The sequence below is a fragment of the Erithacus rubecula genome (genome assembly GCF_903797595.1).
Source record: "Erithacus rubecula genome assembly, chromosome: 2".
Lineage (NCBI taxonomy): Eukaryota > Metazoa > Chordata > Aves > Passeriformes > Muscicapidae > Erithacus > Erithacus rubecula.
The window spans coordinates 98864728-98886736 of NC_136685.1; the positions used below are offsets into that span (position 1 = coordinate 98864728).

Genomic DNA, 22009 nt, shown 5'->3' on the forward strand with positions numbered 1-22009 from the left:
TTTTTCATTACAGCAGAAAACTGAAGTATGCAACCAGCACATACTGAAAAGGCATTCAAAATATGACAAAAAAAAAAAATTGTTTAAATGCTTTCATTCTGCAGAAAACAAATGTTCTCTTCACTGACTGATCTGTGGCAAACTTCTAATTCCAGCCAGAAAATCCAGCATCCCCAGTCTGGGCTAACGACCATGCTACCAGACATGAGTTTATGTTTTTCATGCACATTTCGTGTATTCCCACACGCTGTGTTGCTGCCAATAATTTATGACTGATCTGCACCCAGCCTGCCCTTCAGCATTTTATTTAATCTCTGCAACAGTGATTTACAATGACTCATCATTAATACAAAAATGTACATGTGTGTTAACAAGTTTGGAAGAATCTAAGGAGGAAGGCAAATTTTTTTTGTGAGTTGTGGCTGAATGACTTATGAGCCTGCTAAAGAAAGGCAAAACCAACCAGAAATTATATTAGCTCTTCCCTGCAGCAAAACATTCAGGTAGGAAGAGTTTCTTCTGTACATTGCCTTAGAAAAAAAGAGATCCAGCAAAATGTTTGAGAAGGTTGCTCCCTAGCCCCCGAGATTTGGGAGGGGATGAGCAGCTCACTGGCCACCTCATGGCTGAGTATTCCCCATGCAACCTGCACACTTAGTGACAGTTTCACAGTCTCCTTGTTCCTTAGCATCCCTTACAAAAAGCAGGGGGTGAAGTGCCATATTTTGGCATCTCTGCCCACTACCTGTGATTTAAGAAAGCCCCATTGCCTCTATAGTGTTAAATCCTTGTGCCTCGGGGGAGAGAAGGGGAATTGTCTCAATAATTGATACAATTGTATAGCAGAATTACTGAACTAGCTCAAGCAGAGGAAGTCTGCCCTATATCCACAAGAATTCAGTTATAATGTATTTTGACCTTTTTTTATTTTTCCTTGCACATAACGAATTTATAAGAACACATCTGACACAAAGCCAAAGTAAAAACTGCTCACATTTGAGCAGAGATGGGTACTGAAAAACACCCTGGAAAGAAAACTGAAAGAAAATGTACTAAAGGTCACTCTGGAGAAATTCCACCAGCCTTAGCTGAATCCATCCTATGTTCATCATCTTGAAAAACTTCTTTTGATGGACCATCCCAAACTGACACATTTGTCCATGCTGAATCCCAGACCTCACAGAAGCAGCACACCCTTTCTCCACCCCATTGTTAAACAAGACCCTGATGGGTATCCACAGCTTCTCAGTGGCCAAAGCACCCACTGTTGAACTGAAGGAAAATATAAATTTGGTTAACACCTGGATGAAGGCTAGAGGAGGTAAAGTTGAAGCAAACACTAATTTTTTCTGGCTGAGTCAAAATACTGTGGGTTACACTACCTTATAACACATAAATTTCACATTTTATGCATTTTATTCCTCCATTTTAAAGTAAGTATGTTGGAAGCATACTTTATATACACTAAGTATTTGTTATTTTCCTTTATTCAGCATCTTAAAGGGCTTCAAAAAATTGATCTCCCAGGGCTGCTGTGGGGTCACAGAAATTGATAACCCTTACAAGCTATGCTTATGTGAGCCCGCCTGCGTCTCCCAGATAGTGCACTTTGTAAATTAATCCTCCAAAGGCAAATATATTGTAAGTAGCTTGTTATCTCTAAAGTACTAAATTGAAGAATACATGGGATTATATTGACAGAAATTACATTTTCTGTAATGGGGTTTAATATATCTGAAATCTCTCCCATAGGCTCCTACACTCTCTAAGAGAGGAGGGTTTGTTAATGTAGGTGCAATGGACATCAAGACCAAATTTATTCACTAAAATGGATTAGGCCATGTAATCAGAGCTTCAGTAATATTAATCTCTGACACTTATTGAGCAGGAAAAAAACCCCAACTTTTGTCTGCAAACTGGCATTCCTCCCTCCCTTTTCCCTAGCAGGCTTGCTGTTTGCCTTGGCCATTTTCTGGGTATTACTTCAAAGAGGATAAGGTTTCCCATCATAAACACTAATCTAAAAATATTAGGACAATTAATTAGATACACCTAGTTTTACAAGGTATTAGATTGCAATACACTTCAAGTATGACACTTGTTCTGGGATAGTGGGAGGAACCCACATTTTGACACAGTATCAAATGGTAATAAATCAAACTTTTTTTAAAGTGGTTTGCTCCTGTATGATACTTAAATCAGGAGTAATTTTCACTAGGGTTTCACCCTGAACAGTTAGCAACCCAAAATCCACTGCAGAAGCAGCACAGATCCTGACTTCCTCCAAATGAATCACTACTACAACAGAGCAGGGGCTCCACCAACCCTCAGCTGGAGCAAATAAATAAAATTGCTTCACACTACTTCAGCAGCAAAGAACCAGATTGTCCTCAAAGTTCATTTATAAACTGTATTTTGAAAACAAACTGATAAAGAGATACAAGAATGTCAGTCAAAAAGAAAAACCCCTCTAACAACACTATAAAAAGCATGACTGCAGACCCAAATAACAAACAGTATGTTCAGCAGAAATGGAACCAATTGTCCCTTTTTTGCCCCCAACATCTGAATCTTTTCCAAGACCAATGTTCTGCAAATGGATGTGCCTTCCTATTGAAGAACAGTAACCTCTACCAGAAGGAGGACTGGTATCAAATGTGAATACACTAAGACCTGCCCAAATGATGGGAAACTAAAATAGCAAATGATGGGAAACTAAAATACAGTAGCAAACCTCATACTTTCTACACCTAAAACCACTCGCCTGGTTATATCCCTTTTGTATCAATAAACAGTTGGGGAGGGGACAAAAAAGGGCAAGGTGTGTCCCCAAAACCACAAAGGAATAGCCAGAGGGTGCCAGTGACCATATAGAAACACCAAGGAAAATTACTTACCAATTGTTCACTTGAAGTATAGTGAGCCCTGTGTCTTGTGCCAACTGCTTTTTCTGCTCTTCTGAAGGGTAAGGGTGCTATAAGACACCAAAATAAATACAAATATTTAAAACAATGTGCTTTTTTGGCCTACTTTTTATTTTAAATTAACAAAAAAAACCCAAACCAAACTAAAACAGAAGCGTGACATCTATTATTGAAAGGTGAAAATGCTGAGGTGTGTCACTCTTTTATAATTATTAATGGGCTACTACATCACTTAATTAATGGCAGTAAAAGACAAGCCAATTATAAAGATTAGTGAAGTGGAGAAATAACTGCTTAGGATACTGACAGTACCTTGATACTTGAAAAGGATATTTGTTGCATTAGCTCAAAATTTTTTGCACTTGTCTCAAATGACCAATTAGAGTATAATAATCTAATTTTTTTCTCCTTTTTCTGTTTTTAACAGAACAACAAAGAATGTGATAAAGCACTTCTCTGTAAAACTAAAACACACTGATGTTTTCTGAGATAGTGAAGGTAAAACTTGCCAGTGCCCCAAAATAATTTGCAAATAAGATCAGCATCCTGAACACAAATGCCTGTGTTTTGAACACAGGCCAATGCAAGGTCAACAATCAGCACATTTTTGCCTGACATTAGCATAGCTGTGCTGTGCTAATCCTAAGAGACAGAAAATAAATATTCCTTTAATTGAAGATAATGTTATAATTCAATCATAAGTTTCTTATGAGAACTTGATTTGCTTTCTCAGAAAATTTGCTTCTGCATGAATACAGATTGCTTAATAAATCAACAGCAAAAACCACAACCAAGTCTGAAATGTAGAAATGCAATTTCTATCCTTCCCATCTATGCAAATATGTCGCTGCCCCAAAAGAAAATGGCCAAATACTGTAAATATAACAGCTTCAAGGAAAAGTCCTGCTTTGAGAAACTGGTTCAGCTCCTGACCTGGATGCCCAGGTCTCAGTACCCATCTGATTCAGACCTGACCTGCTGCTAGGTTCTTAACAGCATTTCAATACAGATCATTTGATATCACTGGTTAGTCCTATCCCAACACCATTTAACAGCTGATTGCCACAAAGCATTTACAGTTACACATTCATCCTTTTTTTAAATCCCCAAATATTCCCTTATTCTCTGGATGTATTCTTCACTGTAATATTTATTACATGAGACATAAACTGAACTCCTAGTAAAGCATAAGAATTTAAAACCTCATAAAATTCCACTATCTCCTTGGCACTATAGCTACTTAGCAGATTTTACATATTCTTGTAAACAGCATAGTCTGACTTCTCATGGCTATGTTACATGCAAATATCACCTCACATTACCAAAAAGGGATTTTTGATGCAACTCCAGGAACTTCTCTTAACTCAATACACCCATTTCAAAGGCCACCACCATGGCCATCAAGACTTTTTATCTTTTTTCACCCAAAAATGTTGAGGAATTTTCAGTTCTTTTATAAGCGCTGCTCTCTTGACAGGAAGCCCACAGATGACCTGCACACCTGTAAACCATCCCTTGTATTTTCTGTGTGTACACAGCTTCAGAATTATAAAGAGAAAAACAGAAGGAAGGGGATTTGACTTCTTTTTTATGGGTAATTTGCATTTTACACTTGTAAAAATACAGCATGTATTTTACTGTCTGCCTTTTACACACATTCATCCACAGCAGTCATACTCATGTCCATCTGAACACATTTTGCTTCCCTTCAACAAAAAACCCCAAACCCTACAGAGATGATTTGGAACATTTTCATCTTTACAGCTTATTTCTCATTGCATTACTTTGCTATCAAGTGAGGACAGAATTATTCTTTTTTTTTCTTATTTTGCTTTGCCACCTTACATGTCATCTAATTTTAAGTAATTGAACAAACTGTGTCTAATTTCATGCAGCAAGCAATAATTACTAGACAGCCTCTAGCTATTGGAATTGAGAAGTCTGTCTCCATTAAGCAATTTTCAATTGTTCTGGACATTTTTTTTTAAATAGACAAGACTGGATAAAATTAGCCATCAGAATAATATTGTCACTGTAAAAATAATTGCTTTAAAAGTCCTGAACTACAAATTCCTCAAATTGTGGTATGTCTAAGGTCATCTGATTTTTTTTTTCATATCCTAGTACAGCATAAACTTTAATTTTTGTGATAAATCTGTAATTGCCATAATCACATGACAGCCTGGGATTACACACAGCTAATCCCTCTTAGCTAAAGGGTCACAATGAGGCAGACTTTTTAACTATGATTCGGTGTACTTTAAAGTAATCTTAAACACTAAGCAACATTATTATATAAGCTTTCTGTGGATCATACGAGTTGTTCCTTTGTAGACTAAAAATAAAGTAAAATAATAGAAATGACTTGACAAAGAACCAGCGTGCCACAGGCTAGGTTGCTATAAAAATATTCAAAGCCTTGTTGCATTCCCACCCACAGGGCTTGGAAGGCCTGTGCTACAGGCAAAGGCAAACATCATGTTGCAACAGAGAGAAAGAGGGAAACCCTGAGAACTGCATTTTATGAAAAAAAAAAAAAAGAAAATTCAATCAAAACTGTTGCTCTTGGTCTTTATTTCACCTACGCAAGAATGACCAGTGTCTTCTGAAAACTTCCTAATGGCTATTTGAAGGAATATAGACAAATGCACATAGATATGGATATATAGTGTGTGTATAGATTATATTTGTATGAATATGTATAAAATATATTTTAGTCAAATGGTTAAGGTAGTCGTGTAATGAGGAGAGAGTTGGATTTGGTCCTTATGGGCCCCTTCCAACTTGAGATATTCTATAATTTTACTAAATATATAAATATATAGATATATAGGGAAGAATGACTAAAAACACTGCCATGACTTCAGCTGACAAGTCTACCTATCACTCTGGATCACTTTGGGATATCAAGGCAAACTGTTCAATAAACAATGACTTGAGACCTTTACTTTGTTGTGTACATTAGCTCCTACCATTATCTCTTAAAAGCTTAATTATTTGCAAACAATTGATCAAGATGGGAATTGAAGAAAAGAGACACTGGACCACCGGGAGAGCTACAATGCATTAGGAGAGCAAACAGAATTACCTTTAGGTCTTATAATCAGAATTAACGATTGGGACCGTATGCAGGGCAGCATGAGAAGCTGTAACACTCATGCTGGACTGTTTTCCATTTGATCTGCATTAACACCTCGAGTGAAAGCCATAAAACAGTGATTACAGATGGGAAGGCTGACCCTCCTTCCCAGAACCAGCCCAGCTTGTGTATGCTAGAAGTCTGCAGACAGGCTTTCTTGCCAAGGCCAGAGGAAAAGGGTAAATCCAAGAGGAAAAACAAATAGGAAGCAGGCAGGTTAAAAGAAAAAAAAAAAAGAAAAAAAAAAGGGGCTTCGAAAGAAATAAGGCTGACAACAGATAAGGGCTCTGAATTTGGCTCTGATAATTTCTGATCAAACCTGCTGCTGCTACAGAGCTATACAGCAGCATCCACTGAATGATATGAGACCTTGTGCTTTTCCCTTTCCATAAATCTAGCACTGAAATGCGGATTGTTTGGCACCATTAATGTGTTTTTGAGGCTCTGTGGTATTACTTTTAATAATGACTTAGTACAGAAAGTGATTGCTTAATAACACCATCAAAGTCTGCATGCAAATGAAAATTATCCCTGGGGGATTTGCCCAGGGTAATATGAACAGTTAAGGAACATTTGAAAAGGTAAAAATAACTATGCAAAATATGAGTCAGAGCAGTCATTTTAGCAGTAACAAAGAAATCAAAGTGACAGAGAGAAAAATTTAACTTTCCACCATATTTTCTTGCCACTGTTTTATGAATGGTATTTTGCGAGCAGTAGTCTTAATAAAAGCCCATTTTTTAATGCAGTTTGAGAGCATTTTTAGCGAAAGAAGCAATAAGATTTTTTAAAATCACCTTTGACTACAGATGGTGGTAAAGTCGCCATAAGGTACAGATAGCAAGCATCAAAGGTTGTCTCTCAATGCTACATCTTGTCCACCTTGTACTCCTTTCCTCAAATTTTCCACCCCAGGCAGCAAATGCTGGATGCCAGGACGGTGCCAGACTTTATCTTATCTGTAACTCAGCATCAACAGCACTGCCTGCCCTCCTCCTCTGCGACAGCAGCGCACAATGGTGCCAGAAAATGGGAAAATAATCCTTCTTCTCACCCCCAGTTACCAATTCCTCAGGGCAGCTCAGCAGCAGGACTGCCCACAGCAATCCATCAGCTCCGAGGCAGGCAGTCCCAGGAGACAGGTGCATGCTCTGCTCGGGGGCTGTGGCGAGCACCCAGCGCTGCCCTCGGCTGCCCGTGCCCCCTTTGGAGCCCTTCATCCTCTGCCTCCTCCAGAGCCCAGGGCAGTGCACCAAGGTGAGATGACCTTCAGCTAAACTCTGGCAAGTGATGAAATCACCCCCTTAAAATTTATGCCTCAGGAGTGTTTATTAACTGTTTTCTAACATCAAAATAAAAAAAAGAAAAAGAAATCCCAATGCTGTGATTTTTTTGTTTCTGAAGAGAGACCTGGCCTAACTCAGTATCCAGAATAAAGGCTGAGGATCAGCTGAACTCTATATTCTTGCTTTACCTAAACTTGTCCAGGGTTAGCTAAGGTGGCAGCACAACAATTTGGTTCTCTCCCCTTCCCCAGCTTCCTTCTGGTTTGCATTTGAACTGTTTACATTAATGATCAAGTTGATCTACGAGAAATTACTATTTTTTTTATATCTATAATGCTTTCCTATTGTCTCTCAGCTTTATGAATTAGTTTTACTGTTGCAGTGAATGCTTTTTTTGTCTCCTGACTGCACATTATCAAAGGGACACTTTGTGCCTTCCATTTGCATTACAAAAGCAGTGCATGGTGCAGTCTAAGAACAGAGCTTGAATTTATAGCAGTCGAGTCCTAGATCCTCACACATTCCGGCCTCCTAAAGAATAACGGGGGTTTCTGCACTCAAAAAGTAGCCAAAAAATGGTTGGATCACTATCCATAAAGTCATAAGATTGCAACCTCCTTTTTTCATCAGCCACCAGCATCTGAGAGAGAGTGATAAACAGAATGCATGGAGCCCCTCTTGCATATTTTGCAGACTGCCTGAATAGGTTTACAGACCATCCCTGTGACCTGCTTTATATTCAGGCAAGGCTGTAAAAAGTTGCCAAGTTGAGGTGACCTGGTAGGGAGGGGGGAGAAGAAAAAAGTTCAACTCGGAAGCTGCAAACTCGATCCTGTTTATCCCATGGGATTGGCTCGCACATTGGAGGAAATACTAAAACACTGAGAAGGAAGTTGTTTTATTAGAAATACATCTCTGAGGCTGGGAGGAAAAAAAAAAGCTTGTGCAAAGTTTGCACAGTCTTTTCCTTGGCTGAGAGTAGTGAGTCAGCCTGATAATGCTATTGAAGTGTGAGCTGGGTTCAGCATTTCAAGCTCCTTGTTGCTTTTTCAGCACAGCAAGAAAACTTAGTCCATATGACACGGTCATGCTGCAGACAAAGCCAGCGTTTTCCTCTTTCAAAAGAAAATATTTCCTCAACTTATTGTAATAGTTCAATACCCCCATGGTAAGGCCTTTTTCCTAACATTACTGTTAATAAATCCTGGTGCTGCCGGTTATTGAATTGCAAACTATGAACACAAGATCAACAGATGAGTTTGGTCTTCTAAAATCAAAAATGCATCAAAATATGCAATGTGACTTTGTGCTGCATCCCTTTGACTCGCCAGTATCCCTATGGCAAGGCCAATAAGCTGCTGCTTTGGGCTTTTGCATCAGCCCATTCCTGTGAGATGGGCTCTGAGACACTGCCTATCGTGCCCCTTTCAAAAGGGTTTGCAGGCTGCTTTGGCAACTCCACCACAAAATAAAAGGTGGGGAAAGGAGGCAGAATCTGACTCTCCTAAGGCAAATGCAGAGTGTAAAGGGCAGACACAATACCCCAGAAATTTTAAAATCTGAACATGTGTTCACAGCCAACCTAATTAAACAGGGGCTGGGGTGGTTTTGCAGGCAGAGGCGGGGAGGAGACATTTCCTTTGTGGGGGTTTACAAGGAGGGAAAAGAGGTACTGGCAACAGCGACCTTTTTAATGAAGAAGTTATGCTGGGGAAAAAGAAGCGCTTCTCCTTTTTTCCCATTTGTCCTTTTGTAAATAATTTTCTTGCAAGAGTTGTCTGTGAAGAAGTTTTGGCACTCAGTAACATAAATATCCTTTCCAAGGCTGATGAAGAGACATGGTATGGCTTGGGATGCGCTGCCAATACTTCTCTGGTGGCCCCATCAAATTACTCATAATGTGAGCACTCATTAAGGAAAAAAAGTTCAGATCATCCCTTGAACAGGATATTACAGAAGTCAGAAAATGGAAAAACCTTTTAACTCATCTAATCCATCTCCTGGCTGCTACAATATTATTCCTTCCATACCATATATTATTACCCACTGCCTTTTCCAGTTGAGCTTTAGCTAGTCCAAGCAATGGTGCTTCTGCTATTTCCTTTTGGAGACAGTCTGATAGACCTCAGTGTTTGGAGTTTACTCTGGCTCCTACTGGTTTTCAGTTCAAGCTGAGTCTATGCAGACACTCCCACACCATACCCGGGTAACTGAGTGAAGCTTTTCCCATGTTAAACATTCCTCTGGTGCCTGCATGTATGTGCACACACACATACACACATGCACACATGGCTTGCACATGCATATTAACTTCACTTAATGCACTTAAGAAGGGATTTTTTACTCTAGGATCAAGACTATTTGTGCTAATGTGATGTGGGTGATGCACTTAGCATCCTCTGCCATTTTTCTTTACTACTGTTATTAATTATTGTTTTTCTTTCTCAGCCTAAAACTAACAAAGGAGAGGGAAATTAAAAGAAAAATTGCATCCAAAAGATTAGCAAAATTCTCCTCAGTGCAGCACACAGCCAAAGCTATGAAACACTATAGCCAAGTGACACCAAGGGAACTAAGGAAATGCATCATCTGACGGCTACCGCCTTAGAGCTAGAATTCACAGCCTTGAAACCCAGCTTTTCAGTTAAGCCAACATCTTTATCAGGCAGCTGTGAAAAGGCAGGAAGGCAAACCCCAGCCTTCCCTAGGTGAGCAGCTTTTGGGAAGGAAGAAAAAAATATCACCAGCACGCCAAAGGAAATCCCGACTACCTGATAACTCCATAAAAGCTCTGCTGTTGTTTTTAGAGCCAGACTAAGACAGATTAGCCCAGGTAAATATCTCCTAACCAGAAGCCTTTTCTCAGCAATAAGTCACTGTCCTTATCTACCTCAAATGACTTTCTAAACAGGTGGGCTCAGAAATAACTCTACAATCTCTGGGAAATGCCAGTACCAGCAGTTGTAATCCCATAGAGTTAAGCCGAAAGCTTTTATTTGTGCTTTTTCCTCTTTTTCCCAGGCTGTCTTCAAGAGCTCCTCCTGTAAATGAGGGATAAAAACACTCCCTTTTGCCTTCAGCCCCTACTCTACACACCTGTGTAATCACGTTGATGGAGGGTTGCTGAATTCAGCCAGAACTCTAATATGAACCTCAGACTTTTGGATGGAGCAGGAGCTTTAAGCAGATTTCCCAAGGTGGCAGCACCCTTAAAGAGCAGCCACCAAACAAACTGGGAAGCCTCCTGCCAGGAGCTTGAACTCCTTTTTCATGGAGGGACCAAGCCATCATACAAAGAGAGTTCAAGGCAACCAACACATTGAGGTGCCAATGGTTCAACACTGAGATGAGGAGAGTTACATTCTATTTTACATTTTCTACTTGAAAACAAAACAAACAGAAAAGAAAACTAGCACCGAGGAAGGAAATGAAAAGATAAAGCTGCTATTTTGCAATGCTGCTTTGTTGGCATGGAAAGTCCTTGAACAGATGCCCTGTCCACCATTAAATATTCACAACATATCCTTGTAGAAGAATAAAGACCACTCAACTTATAAGCAAAACCACAATGTGATCTTCATGGGGGGAAAAAAACGGAAAAAAAAAAATAAAAAAAAAAAAAAAAAAAAAAAAAGATCTGGGAAAAAAAAAAAAAAAAAAAAAAAAAAAGGACAGAAAAGAAAAAAAAGAAGCCAGGAAAACACCGCTGTTCTCCGAAGAAGCAGAGACTCTTGGAAGTAGTGCACATTCTCTGGCGTTAATTTTCCCACTTAAATTACAGTGATGCTGTAGCCTCATCTCATTAGAGATCATTGTCCCCAGTAGACAGTTGTGTTTATGGGGGATTCTTGCTGTTCCACACCTGCTGCTCAGGTTGCTACGTGATAAAGCCTGCATACAAACAGCAGTCTTGAGGTTGCTGGACTGCAACTGATGAGCCCAGGCTAATTCAGGGGTGATTATGTAGTTTACTGGACCACTAAACCTCTTTAAGCTTGTAATTACTGCCTATTTGAGTAAAGAACATTGAAAAGCAATTCACTGCATCATGCCTGCCACAGCTGGAAGCAGACTGCCAGCAGTCTGCAGGGACATTAAAATCTACGGGGACTGGGATTTGAGCACAGCTCGTAGGCACTGACAGCAGCACAGCCAAGTGTGCTCACATTCCAGCTCACCTTTTCTGACCAGGCGTGCTATTAAAGGTGCAATGAAAACTATAGAAAAGCAATAAAGATGACAAATAACGGGACGTAATTGAAAAAACTGCATTTTAATGACTCTCCCCCTCTTCCCTCTCCCCTTATACTGGCTAAAAAAAATTAAGCCTTTTTGTCATGACAAGAGAAGGGAAAGAAAAGCCTTTTGCAAAAGGAGAAATGCACTGCATACATGTGTTTCTGTTTTGAAGTTGCGGGTTTCCCTCATGTTTCAAAGCTTTAGAAAGAGTAAGTTTACTTGTAAAGTGAATGCACAGTAAGTCCTTTTACGTATTTGGCAGAAATGATAATGCAGAGGCATCTTAATAGCCAAATCTTTGTAAAATCCCCTCACAGAGCCTTCATGAAACCCTCCAAGAGTATCCCAGCCCCAAACCACCACTCTGAAAAAGAACTCCACCCCATGCAGCATCCCAGCAGTCCTTACTATCAAGACCAGATTGTGAGTTTCTTTTAGTAATAAATAAATAAATATCTCTCTGATTCTATTTGCCTTTTGAGTTCTGACCCACTCTAACCCTCTTTTTCAAGTCTGCCCCTGCAGCTCACAACGAGCAGGAAGCCATTCAAAAGGGCACCTTCGTTTTTTTGCATAATTAACAATTTTGGGAAGAAGAGCAGACCAAATGGGACCTATGACACAGACAGAAAGGTTGGTAGCAGGTATTTTTACAAGTGAGTAAACAAAGTCTGGAGAGGATTGGTCCAGCAGAGGCGAGAGCAGCGCTGGGATGCTGCCAGTGCCACCAGTGTGCCCCAGCACGGCTCGGCACTGCCAGCAGCTCCAAGCACTCCATGCAGAGCCTGCCCGTGGGCTCCAGCTGAAGAGGCAGGTCCTTGGAGCCCTCCCATCCTGCAGCCACGCCACGGCTCTCCCTGCTGTCAGACTGCCACGTGTGAGGTCCAGCAATGGGCCTAACGAGCTGCCCAATTAACTAACTGCATGAAATGGGCTTCAGAGCCTCCTAGGACATTTGGAGATGCAGGATTCATCAGTGTCATTTCCCTGCCCCACTAATAACTGCCACAGCTGCCTGGGAGAATGGGGTGTGGGAAAAGGCAAAAATAAACAAGCAAAATTAAAAAAAAAAAAAAACAAAACATTGTTATTGATACAATTAACCCTGGACAAGTAAATTTAAGACACAGGGCCTCTTTCTCTTCTTATCTAATAAATTGTCTTGTTTTAAAAACATAGACATGCCATCTGTGGTACTAATCTCACATGTATCTAGAAAGGGAAAGGGGGAAAAATCCCCATGCATGCTTGAGCACGGTACTGTGAACAAATATCAGCTTTTAAAAGAGAATGTGAAAGCTTTCAGGAAGTTTATTCTTAAAAAGCATGTAAATTCCCAGTCACAACAATCCTCCAACTAACCCCATCCAAGCTCCAAAGAGCCACAGGCTTGTGTGTTATCCAGCTATCACTCTTATTAATATTCATTAGGCAGGGCTACTTGCATTTTCATAAGCTGCTAAGGTGGCAAAAGAAACAATCAGAATTCTTTAACACACAGGCATTATCAATTCAACATCTGCCAAAGAAGAGTGCATACAGATCCGAGGTTGAAATTCAAATGCAATTTACCTGGGCTAGAGCTTGGCTTCACTTTCCAGCACCCAACCAGCTATTTCAGGAGCTCTCATTTTATCCATCCCAGCTTTTACCTCCCCATAAGTTCACTCTCCATTATTTTTACCTTTAAAATGAGAGTCCCACATAAATTCCTCCTTCATTCCTTAGGTCTAATGAGTTCTCTTCTGCTGAAATAACCCAAGTTCAGTGCAATCTCAAATATGAATAATACAGACAAGTTTTAACTCAGCAAACTTGACTAAGCAATTCTGCTTTCTGGCTAGAGAATTCATTTATCTACACCCTTTCAGTGTGTGAAATCCCTTTGACTGGCTTCAGGGTACAGGCCTGTTCAGAAATCCAATTTCTGACCAGCCTGGCCTTAAAATTTAACACTGAGAGATGAACTGAGAAGTCTCCAAAAGAAAACAACTGCTCTAATTAATTATGTACCCAGCTTGCAAAGAAACAAGTCTGATGCTAACCAATTTCAAAATAAATAAAAGATAAACATGCTCCCGGGATGACATTTCTATGCACAAGAACATGCATGAAAGAAAGTGTGATTTAGATCTCCTGAGAGATGGGAAAAGGCATATCACAATTCACCAAATCTCCAGATTCAACCCTAAATTAACATGTAATTGCCCACAAATTCACTATGCATTGATTCTCATAATTAAAAAAAATGTCACTATAAAGGCTTGGACCAGGATGTGACTCATCCCTCTTGGAAAATTTCTTGGACCAAGAGGACTCCCTCATAAGAAATATTCTTTTCCCCCAAATTCAGTTCAAGTCTCTACCAATTTCACTTGGATTTCAAAAGTCTCCAAGGACCTAACAGTATCCTCCCTCACAGAGGGTTTCTGGAACCAAGCTTTGCATTTCAGTGAAATATTCATGGTGTGAGGTATTTCCCAGGGGCTGGTATGGGCCAACACTTGGGGATGAGCCCTGAAATGGCAAAACTGTTTTCACATGTGTAACTTTAGATCTGACACTGAGCTGCAGTGACATGGCCAAAGCCTGGGCTGCCCACAGGATATGTCCTCAGCTCTGTAAGGTGAGACCCTCACTGCGCATCTTCTACATGATGAATGGATGAAGCCAGAACAGGGTTTTTTTGGAAGGGGCTTTCCAAAAATCCAAGCAGAGTCAACTATAAGCATCCAGTGCCCACCCCATCCCCAGCCTGAGCATCCCTTTCTTGTCCTGTCTCTTTTAAGGTCTCAGTACATCAAGCACCACACACGTGCTGATGCCTTCACAGAAACTACAGTAAAAGAGATAATCCACATATTTGGAAGCAAAAGCATCAAGATGGTGTGTTGCTTTCAGCACATTTATGCAATGGCCATTAACAATTCACAAGATCTGTGACAAGATATAATCAATGAATCTTTTCGATTCAAGCTCAAAAATCCCCCTCTGCTTTTCCCTCCTTTCTGAACAAAACCCATTTATTTTAGAAAGACCTAAATGAAAGTAGTTAAAGACCAAAAAAATGTCACCACTAACAAGTTACAAAGTAAGAAAGAGCAACCAGGCACATTTGATCTTGTTCTATACAGGAACCTTTTTAAGATGACTGCTCCAATTAAAAAAAAAAAGTTGAATTTATCATTTTGATGATAGGAGATTATGAACTTTACTATTATATGCATATATTTTGTTTAATGGCTTAGTTTATTTTAATAACAAAGAGAAACTAGATCTTTACAGATGAAAGCTTTATTTCATGGCATCAGTACTACTGGGATTTTTAAAATCTGTGATGTTAACCAAAATGTGATAATGGATGCTCTCAAGGGCCCTATTTTGTAGCATTTTATGCAGAGCCAAACTATGTGCAAGACATTACAAACATGATGTTTAGCCCTATATTAAGAAAGTAGAACTGACTTCAGTGTCAGAGGCCTCCGTAATTGTTTTCCATCTGCTTCTCATGCCTCTGAACTCGTGCAGCAAAGTCTGGCTGTAGAAATGCTGTGACAAAGATATTAGCTCTCCGAATATTTTTTATGAAATTATATTGAGAAGCATCGTTTGCAAGATTTTGCCTGGAAGAGGACAGGAGTGATTGCAATGTAACTACTTTATCTACAGCACCCTTGCCTTGAAGGGTCTGTTGACATCCAGAAGAAGAGAGAGACAAACATATGCTGGGAAAAAAAAAACCCCAAACCTAACTCTACTACCATTTTTATGTCATTTACTTCCCAAGATAGAGATAATCAGAAACACCTCATCAAACTTGATCATGCTCTCAATGCTTCTGAAGAACTCCTCATCTCTTCCGCTTCCTTTTACTCCCACGTTAGCAGATTGTAAACAGTTCCTCCGGATGACAGCGGCACTCACGCGTATGCAGCACCAAGGATCTCTCCTTTAATATGCTTTACACATGTACATCAATCTTTATGCACCCAGAGGTGTGCATACACGTATGGGGGTCAATGTAGTTGCATGAACCACCCCCAAAAGCAGGGACCCACCGTTTTTGGGAAGGCAGCCCAAGATGGCAGCTCACGGTTAATGGCTGCATCACCGCTGGCTGGGTAGCGGCAAGGCCCCAGGTCTAATGTGCCAAGCATCCCCTTCGTCTGCAGCCGATCAGCAGATGCAAGCGCATAGGCCCTGTCAGCTTGACATATCATTCCTACGACAATGTCAACGAGTATTAATGTTCAATTATCTGTCCTAGAAACAACCCTGGCCTCTGCGCGTTGTGTAACGGGGCGCGTGGCGCCGCGGCAATGCGAGCGACAAGGGCAGAGCTGCCCGCTCCCCGCGAGCCGCCTTCCCAGCACCGCCGTGACATTGCCTCGCGGTACCGCATGGACGCTTCCCCCTCCTTCTATCCCTGCCCGTGGTCTGCTGCCTTGTTTTGTTTCACGGACAGCACGTTGCAAAGCCCCCGAAGATCCGTCTCCTCCTCTTTGCACGTTGCATGCTGCCCATCGGCACGCCAAGGTGCACCAGGAAAGGTGTATTTTGATTTCACACCCATGCAGAACCATGAGGACTTCTCTCGTTTACTTTCATGGAGAGCCAGAAGCTGCCTATCACCCAGCATTCTCTCTTTGTGTTCCCTGCTTCTGTGTATCTATATATCTATATACATATCTCATTTACCATCAAACGCAAATGTCAACAGTGTCTTCTTCCAAGGCTGTATCAAGATCAATTCAACCCTTAACTGCAGGGTTGGAGCAATTTGGCCAAATAAAACACGACAGGTTCCTTTTGTTAAAGCAATTTTAAAGTAAGACCCCCAAAGGAGAGAGAATCTGAAGAATAAACTTCTGAAGAATAAACTTGAGTTTATTCCTGGAATCTTTTTTTTTTTTTTAATCTGCTGCTCAAATATTAATATTATTGATCATGCTAAATTCAAATAGAACTCTAGGAGTAAAAAAAAACTTATCAAATACTTTTCATTTAAATCAGAATTAGGGTCAAATTGCCAGTTGTTTGAATAGTCTGTGACAGAGTTTGCATAATTTCTCTTTTTGTTGTTGTTACTATGGCTCAACTTCCTTGAACTAACATTCAAAGGTTATCGGCTCTAAGTTATGCTTGCTAAGTCTTCTTATACAACTCACAATCAGAGGGAGGGAGTGGGAGGAAGCAGTGTGATAACCAGTGCCAGCTTTGAGATAAAGCCCTCCACCTAATCTCTGTTTATTTAGACAACCATCTAACCACAGCACCGGGCGTAAAAACAAACCAGGTATATGGCTAAGGGAATTTCTCCTCCCTTACCGTGATTGCATTATATTTTTTAGGTAAAGGAAATCAGAGTCTCTTTCTCTTTTAAGATTACTTTGAAAATTTAAATAAGCCCAAAGTTTGAGGTTTTCATGTCTGGATTCACTTGGCTGAATGGGCTTTTTTTTTCTTTGTTTTGTAGGAAGGGGAGGCTTTTTTTATTACTGATGTTTTGAATAAAAAGATTTTACCATATCATATTAAAAAAAAACCTCTAAAAATTAGGTTCCTACTTTGAATTATTTTCCACCGTAGGGGATTCAGGATGTTTGTAACAAACACAAATATCATGGGATCAAATTGGACTAAACTGAGCAGTGTTTGTAATGTATTTCCCTAAGGAGCTGACAGAGAATTGGGCACCCAGCACATCTCCGCTGCATCAGTGCTGAAGCTGCTTTTCCAGGGCCGAAGCTGCTTTTCCAGCCCAGGTGCCAAAATAGAAAAGCTCTTGCAGGTCAAGCTATGAGAAGCAGTAAGGTGTCTGGCTGAAGGATAATTGAGCCTCCCTCCTCCTTCAGCAGCAATATTAAACAGAGGTGGGGAGTTTGCATGTTGGGGGATGGCTCTATTTCTCCTGAAGTATGAGTTCAAAGTTGCCTCCAACATATTCAAACTCAGTTTTCCCCCTTTTTACCCCTCTGATAATTCACCTCACTGTTTACTCAATCATTTTAGGTAGGGGGAAGTGATGAATATTGCTGAGGGCCGTTTTTTTTGGTGCAAGATGAATAACCCCAAGGAGCAACTTACACTGAGTCCCAGGCTCCTGTCAGCCCTATAATTGATGATGTTTTCACTGTAAGGGGTGGGGACTGGGACACATTAAGGCTCAATAGGGGAAGTAAATGGAGTGAATTGACTCAGCAACTCTGCCTTTTACCACAGCTTCTAATAAGGATAAACTGATTACTGCCAAATGTACTTTAACATCACAGGGAGGGGAGGGAAAATAAATCGATCTGCTCAAAGGAAATAAATGCCATACCAGAAGTTTTTTTAGAAGGGAACTTTTATATACAGAAGCATTGAAGCACATTTTGGCAATATGCTGCTGCTTCTTTCTGGGTTGCCATTTGCCACTAAACCAAAAATTAATTTGCAGCCTTAAAATGCATCCTAAAGATGAACACAACAACAAAAAAAAAACTCTACAAATCCAACTTATCATTTTTGTAATCTCACTCTCAAATAATTTGGATACCAAAGAGGAGCACAGCAATGCTCACACTGTATTTCAAATGCCGACTTTATGTCAGCATCTTTTTACAGCAACTGAGGGACCGGATGCTCCGCTTCAGTGCCAGGCAGTGGGGAAGGCAAGCAGGCAGCAGCCCAAGTTGCCAGGGGTGACTATGGAGCTGACAAGCCCGGGATCCAGCAAAACCCTCCCTGACTGATGACTTCTGGGCTCCTGCTGACCTTTGATCCCTTCTGGTTTGGTTGGGAACAAAAGAGCCCGTTCACCAGGGCCCCTCACACGTATATTTAATGAAAGCAGCCATTGCCTATATGCTGATTAATGTGTTTGCCTTGCATGTGGCAAGAGGAGGACCACGGCCACCCCGTGCTGCTTTGCAGGTAAGCACCAGCTTACCTAGCTTGTATGTCACACAAAATTAATCAGGGAAATCCACCACGAGGCACAGAAAAAGGACTAAAATGGGTAAAGACAATTTTTGTCACTGATGCAAGAAGTTGCTGAGACTGGTGATGGTGCCATGAGCATTATCCCTGTGGACCCAAAAACCTGTGGAGAGTTTCTGTCATTAGAGATTTGACGCTGCTGTGACACCGAGGGCCATCAGCAGCTCAAACACGCTGTTGCAAAGATGCTGTCGGCTACAGCAGCCATGGAGGATGCTGTCCAACCCTCAGCAGCCACTTTCATCACTGCATATTGTCACCATAGCAATGGAGCTGAATGTGGGCAAATGACAAGGGTCTGTCATCACTCAGCCCTGGCCTCACAGCCCTCAGCACCAGCCTCAATGCACATATAGGTCCTCAGCAGGCCCAAAAGTAATAATCTGCCCCTCCACAATGTCATCGTTTCACTGGCACTCCCAGTAGCTGTGTGCAGCCCTGTAGCCCCTGGAGATGGTTCTGCTTTATTCCACAGTGAGTTTTTGTGCTTTAGGGAAAAGAAAGGGAAAAATCAGAAAAGAGAGAGCCAGAAAGGAGACAGTGGTATCCAAACATCAAATATCAGAGATAATCAAGGAACAAAAGAAATTTAAAAAAAAAAAAAAAAGAAGAAAAAAGAAAAAATCTAATGAATAAATGGAACATGAAAATGAATGTTTGAGAGGAAAACCATGTAATGGCTTCAGCAAGGAAAAGCAGGGGTACTGACAAAGTCTAAAGCTCCTTTTTAACATTAAACATGGCAGTTGTATATAAAATGCATCCGCCACTCCCTTCACAGAAACAGGTGTTTGGGGTGAAGTCAGGATAACTGGCAAGGTATGCTGGGCTGTCACCAACAGCAAGCACGGCCAACACACTGCTCTGCCTTCACGCCAACACCAAAATCAGGGTCCCAGCTATTTTCATGCTCTTCCTGCCAGAGATGCCACAAAGGGACAATTAACTTGGTCTACTTCCCTGCTGCCTGGGTGGAAGTACAGCAAGAAATGAAAGAAATCAGAGATGGCAAACACTATCTCATCTAGAGCTCGTCTGCCTGCCTGGATTAATCATAACATCTCCATTTCAGGAGAATTTCTGTGTGGGGTTAGTTGTTACTCATCCTGCCTATAAAAACTCACCCCTTCTAATTGCAGCACGTGAGGAAGATGAGAAAGATCTGTCTTGGTGGTTGCCTCACTTAGCTCATCTTGACCACGCACTTTGGATTTTACTTTAGTGTTCAGTCATACAGAATACCCCAATCTAACAGTGGCCCTGTGTTACTGCATCAGTCCTCTCACTGTTTCAAAAGCTGCCTTTTAATGATATTTAATTTCAGCTCACTTACATGCTACATTTGCTAGTGAACACATGGGCTATGTGGTTCTTATTTAACAGCATCACTGTCCCCCCATACTGTGCAACATGCTCACCGGTCTGCAGCAGCCCTAGAAAGACAATCCACTGTTCAAACATTTTTTAAACCTGATTTACTGTTCCAGAGAAACAACTCCGCAACTAATCTTCCAGGACAAATGTAATGCCGAAGAGCAACTAAACTGAAACGTATAAATTCCATATATACTTAAAAATATCATTGTCTGTAATTTAATATAACAATATTTCTAGGCCTATAACCTTGCAAGCAGAGGCAATTTCCCAAGCATTAATACTTAAATGGGTCATATGCACCACATCTGTCATTCTGTCCTGAAGTCTATGAGGCACAACCAAGACTCTGCAAGCCTATTGATTTTTCTAGCATTTGCTTTAATTTACTTAACCATTGAGAAATCCATCAGTACATAAAGGGCAACTGTCCATTACTGCCTCATTTGCAGACATTCTTTCCCCTTTTTTTCTTTCTTTTTTTTTTTTTTTTTTTTTTGGTAAATATTTCCCTTTAAATCGCTGTGTGTTTACAGTGTAAAAATGAATCCGGAAAGTGCTCACACCTGTTTCTGTTCAGTAACTGCTGCACTGAGGTATATGTAATGTGCTTAAAGATAGAATAAATATCTAGACATTATTACATCTGTGTGCAAAGGGTGGTAAATTAGATCCTAATTACATTAACAGGGATTCTGCCTCCCAGCTTAAATTTTACATGAGCACTCTGTAAAAATCCAAAAGCTCTGCTGTGGTTTCTTTACGAGCTGGTGATTACAGCTACTTCCTATGCGGTCACTAAATATTCTGTTTACAAATAAATGAAGAAGCTTTGAGCCAACTTGCCAGGGTAATAATCTGTGTTTTTTATTTTTTTTTCCCCAGCAAACCTTTACCACATAAGCATGGCAACAATCAGAAGCCCCGGCTTCATCTAATTACTCTATCACATAATTTCACAAATTGCCTTTTCACTAGGGAGCCAAGTGCAAAACACGCTCACAGTGGGATTTCAGGCAGCAGCTTTCATTTACTACTCATTTCTTGTTAAATTAAACACAAAAACACCAGTTGTGTGAAAGAAGTCAAAAAGAATGCTTGCAAATGAGCCAGACAAGTGTATCTTATATTTATACCATTTGCACAAAATAGCTCATTGGCAAGCTGGATTTTTAACAGCACCATTAACATCTTTAACCCTTTTAAGGCCTGGCATGAGGCTGGTAACTGGATCATTCTGACCAAACTCAACCCAGCAAAACAGCACCAGGCAGTGCATCAGCCTTATCCTTTTGTTCCTGACTGGGAAGTGAGGCAGCGTGCCCTGACTCTGTCTCCATTACAGGACAAAACTGATTCCATGAATTTCTGGGTATTACACCCACCTATGCAAGGGAGGGAACAGTCCTAGAAATAAATCAAGTGGGATTTGTAAGCACAATTTCGCTTTCATCAGGACTGCCCTTCAAAGTGTGGGGTACCACTGAGACTTGGGGGCACAGGACCAGGACCAGACCCTGCAAATTATCTGAGAGACAACAAGGCAGGATTGCAAGCTGCCACCAAGGAACACAAATTATTTTGAAAATAATTGCAGCCAGTGTACCATTGCTGGTGGAAGTGAACCAGAGGTTACACTGCTCTAAAATGACACTTTGTACATCAACAAGTACAAAACTAAAACACGACCATTAGTAATTAAAGCTGCTCCTTTTGTAGCACTAAAGCCAGTAGGTCAGGTACCATTTTATATCAGAAACCAGCCTTGATGGCTGCAGATTTGCCAACACTATCTACCATGGAGAAAAAAAAAAGACATTAGTAGCAGCTGTCTGTGTGCCTCAGCATTGAAAATCCTATTCATACAGACAGGTGGAGAAATTTAAAAGCCAATGTGGTGCAATTTTGATGCAAGTAGTGCCACTGTTTACTAAAATGCCACTATTACTGCTGTTTATGAAAACATTACTAAAATTGAATTTTATTCATAAGAATCCTAAGGTTTGGGTTATTACCAGCACCGAAATTGTTCCGACCCCAACTGCAGCTTACAGCCCTCTGGGGTT

The 22009-nt window shown here is 40.7% G+C and overlaps 1 protein-coding gene across 6 annotated transcripts in view; it reads right to left on the minus strand.

Moving 5' to 3' along the window:
• MEIS1 (Meis homeobox 1) overlaps positions 1-22009 on the minus strand; it is a 108015-nt gene that overhangs the window by 20163 nt on the left and 65843 nt on the right. For all 6 annotated transcript variants that reach the window (XM_079333411.1, XM_079333410.1, XM_079333409.1 and 3 more), the window contains exon 9: positions 2898-2974. In XM_079333411.1, the coding sequence (XP_079189537.1) occupies positions 2898-2974 (77 nt within the window). The remainder of the gene's footprint in view (positions 1-2897; positions 2975-22009) is intronic.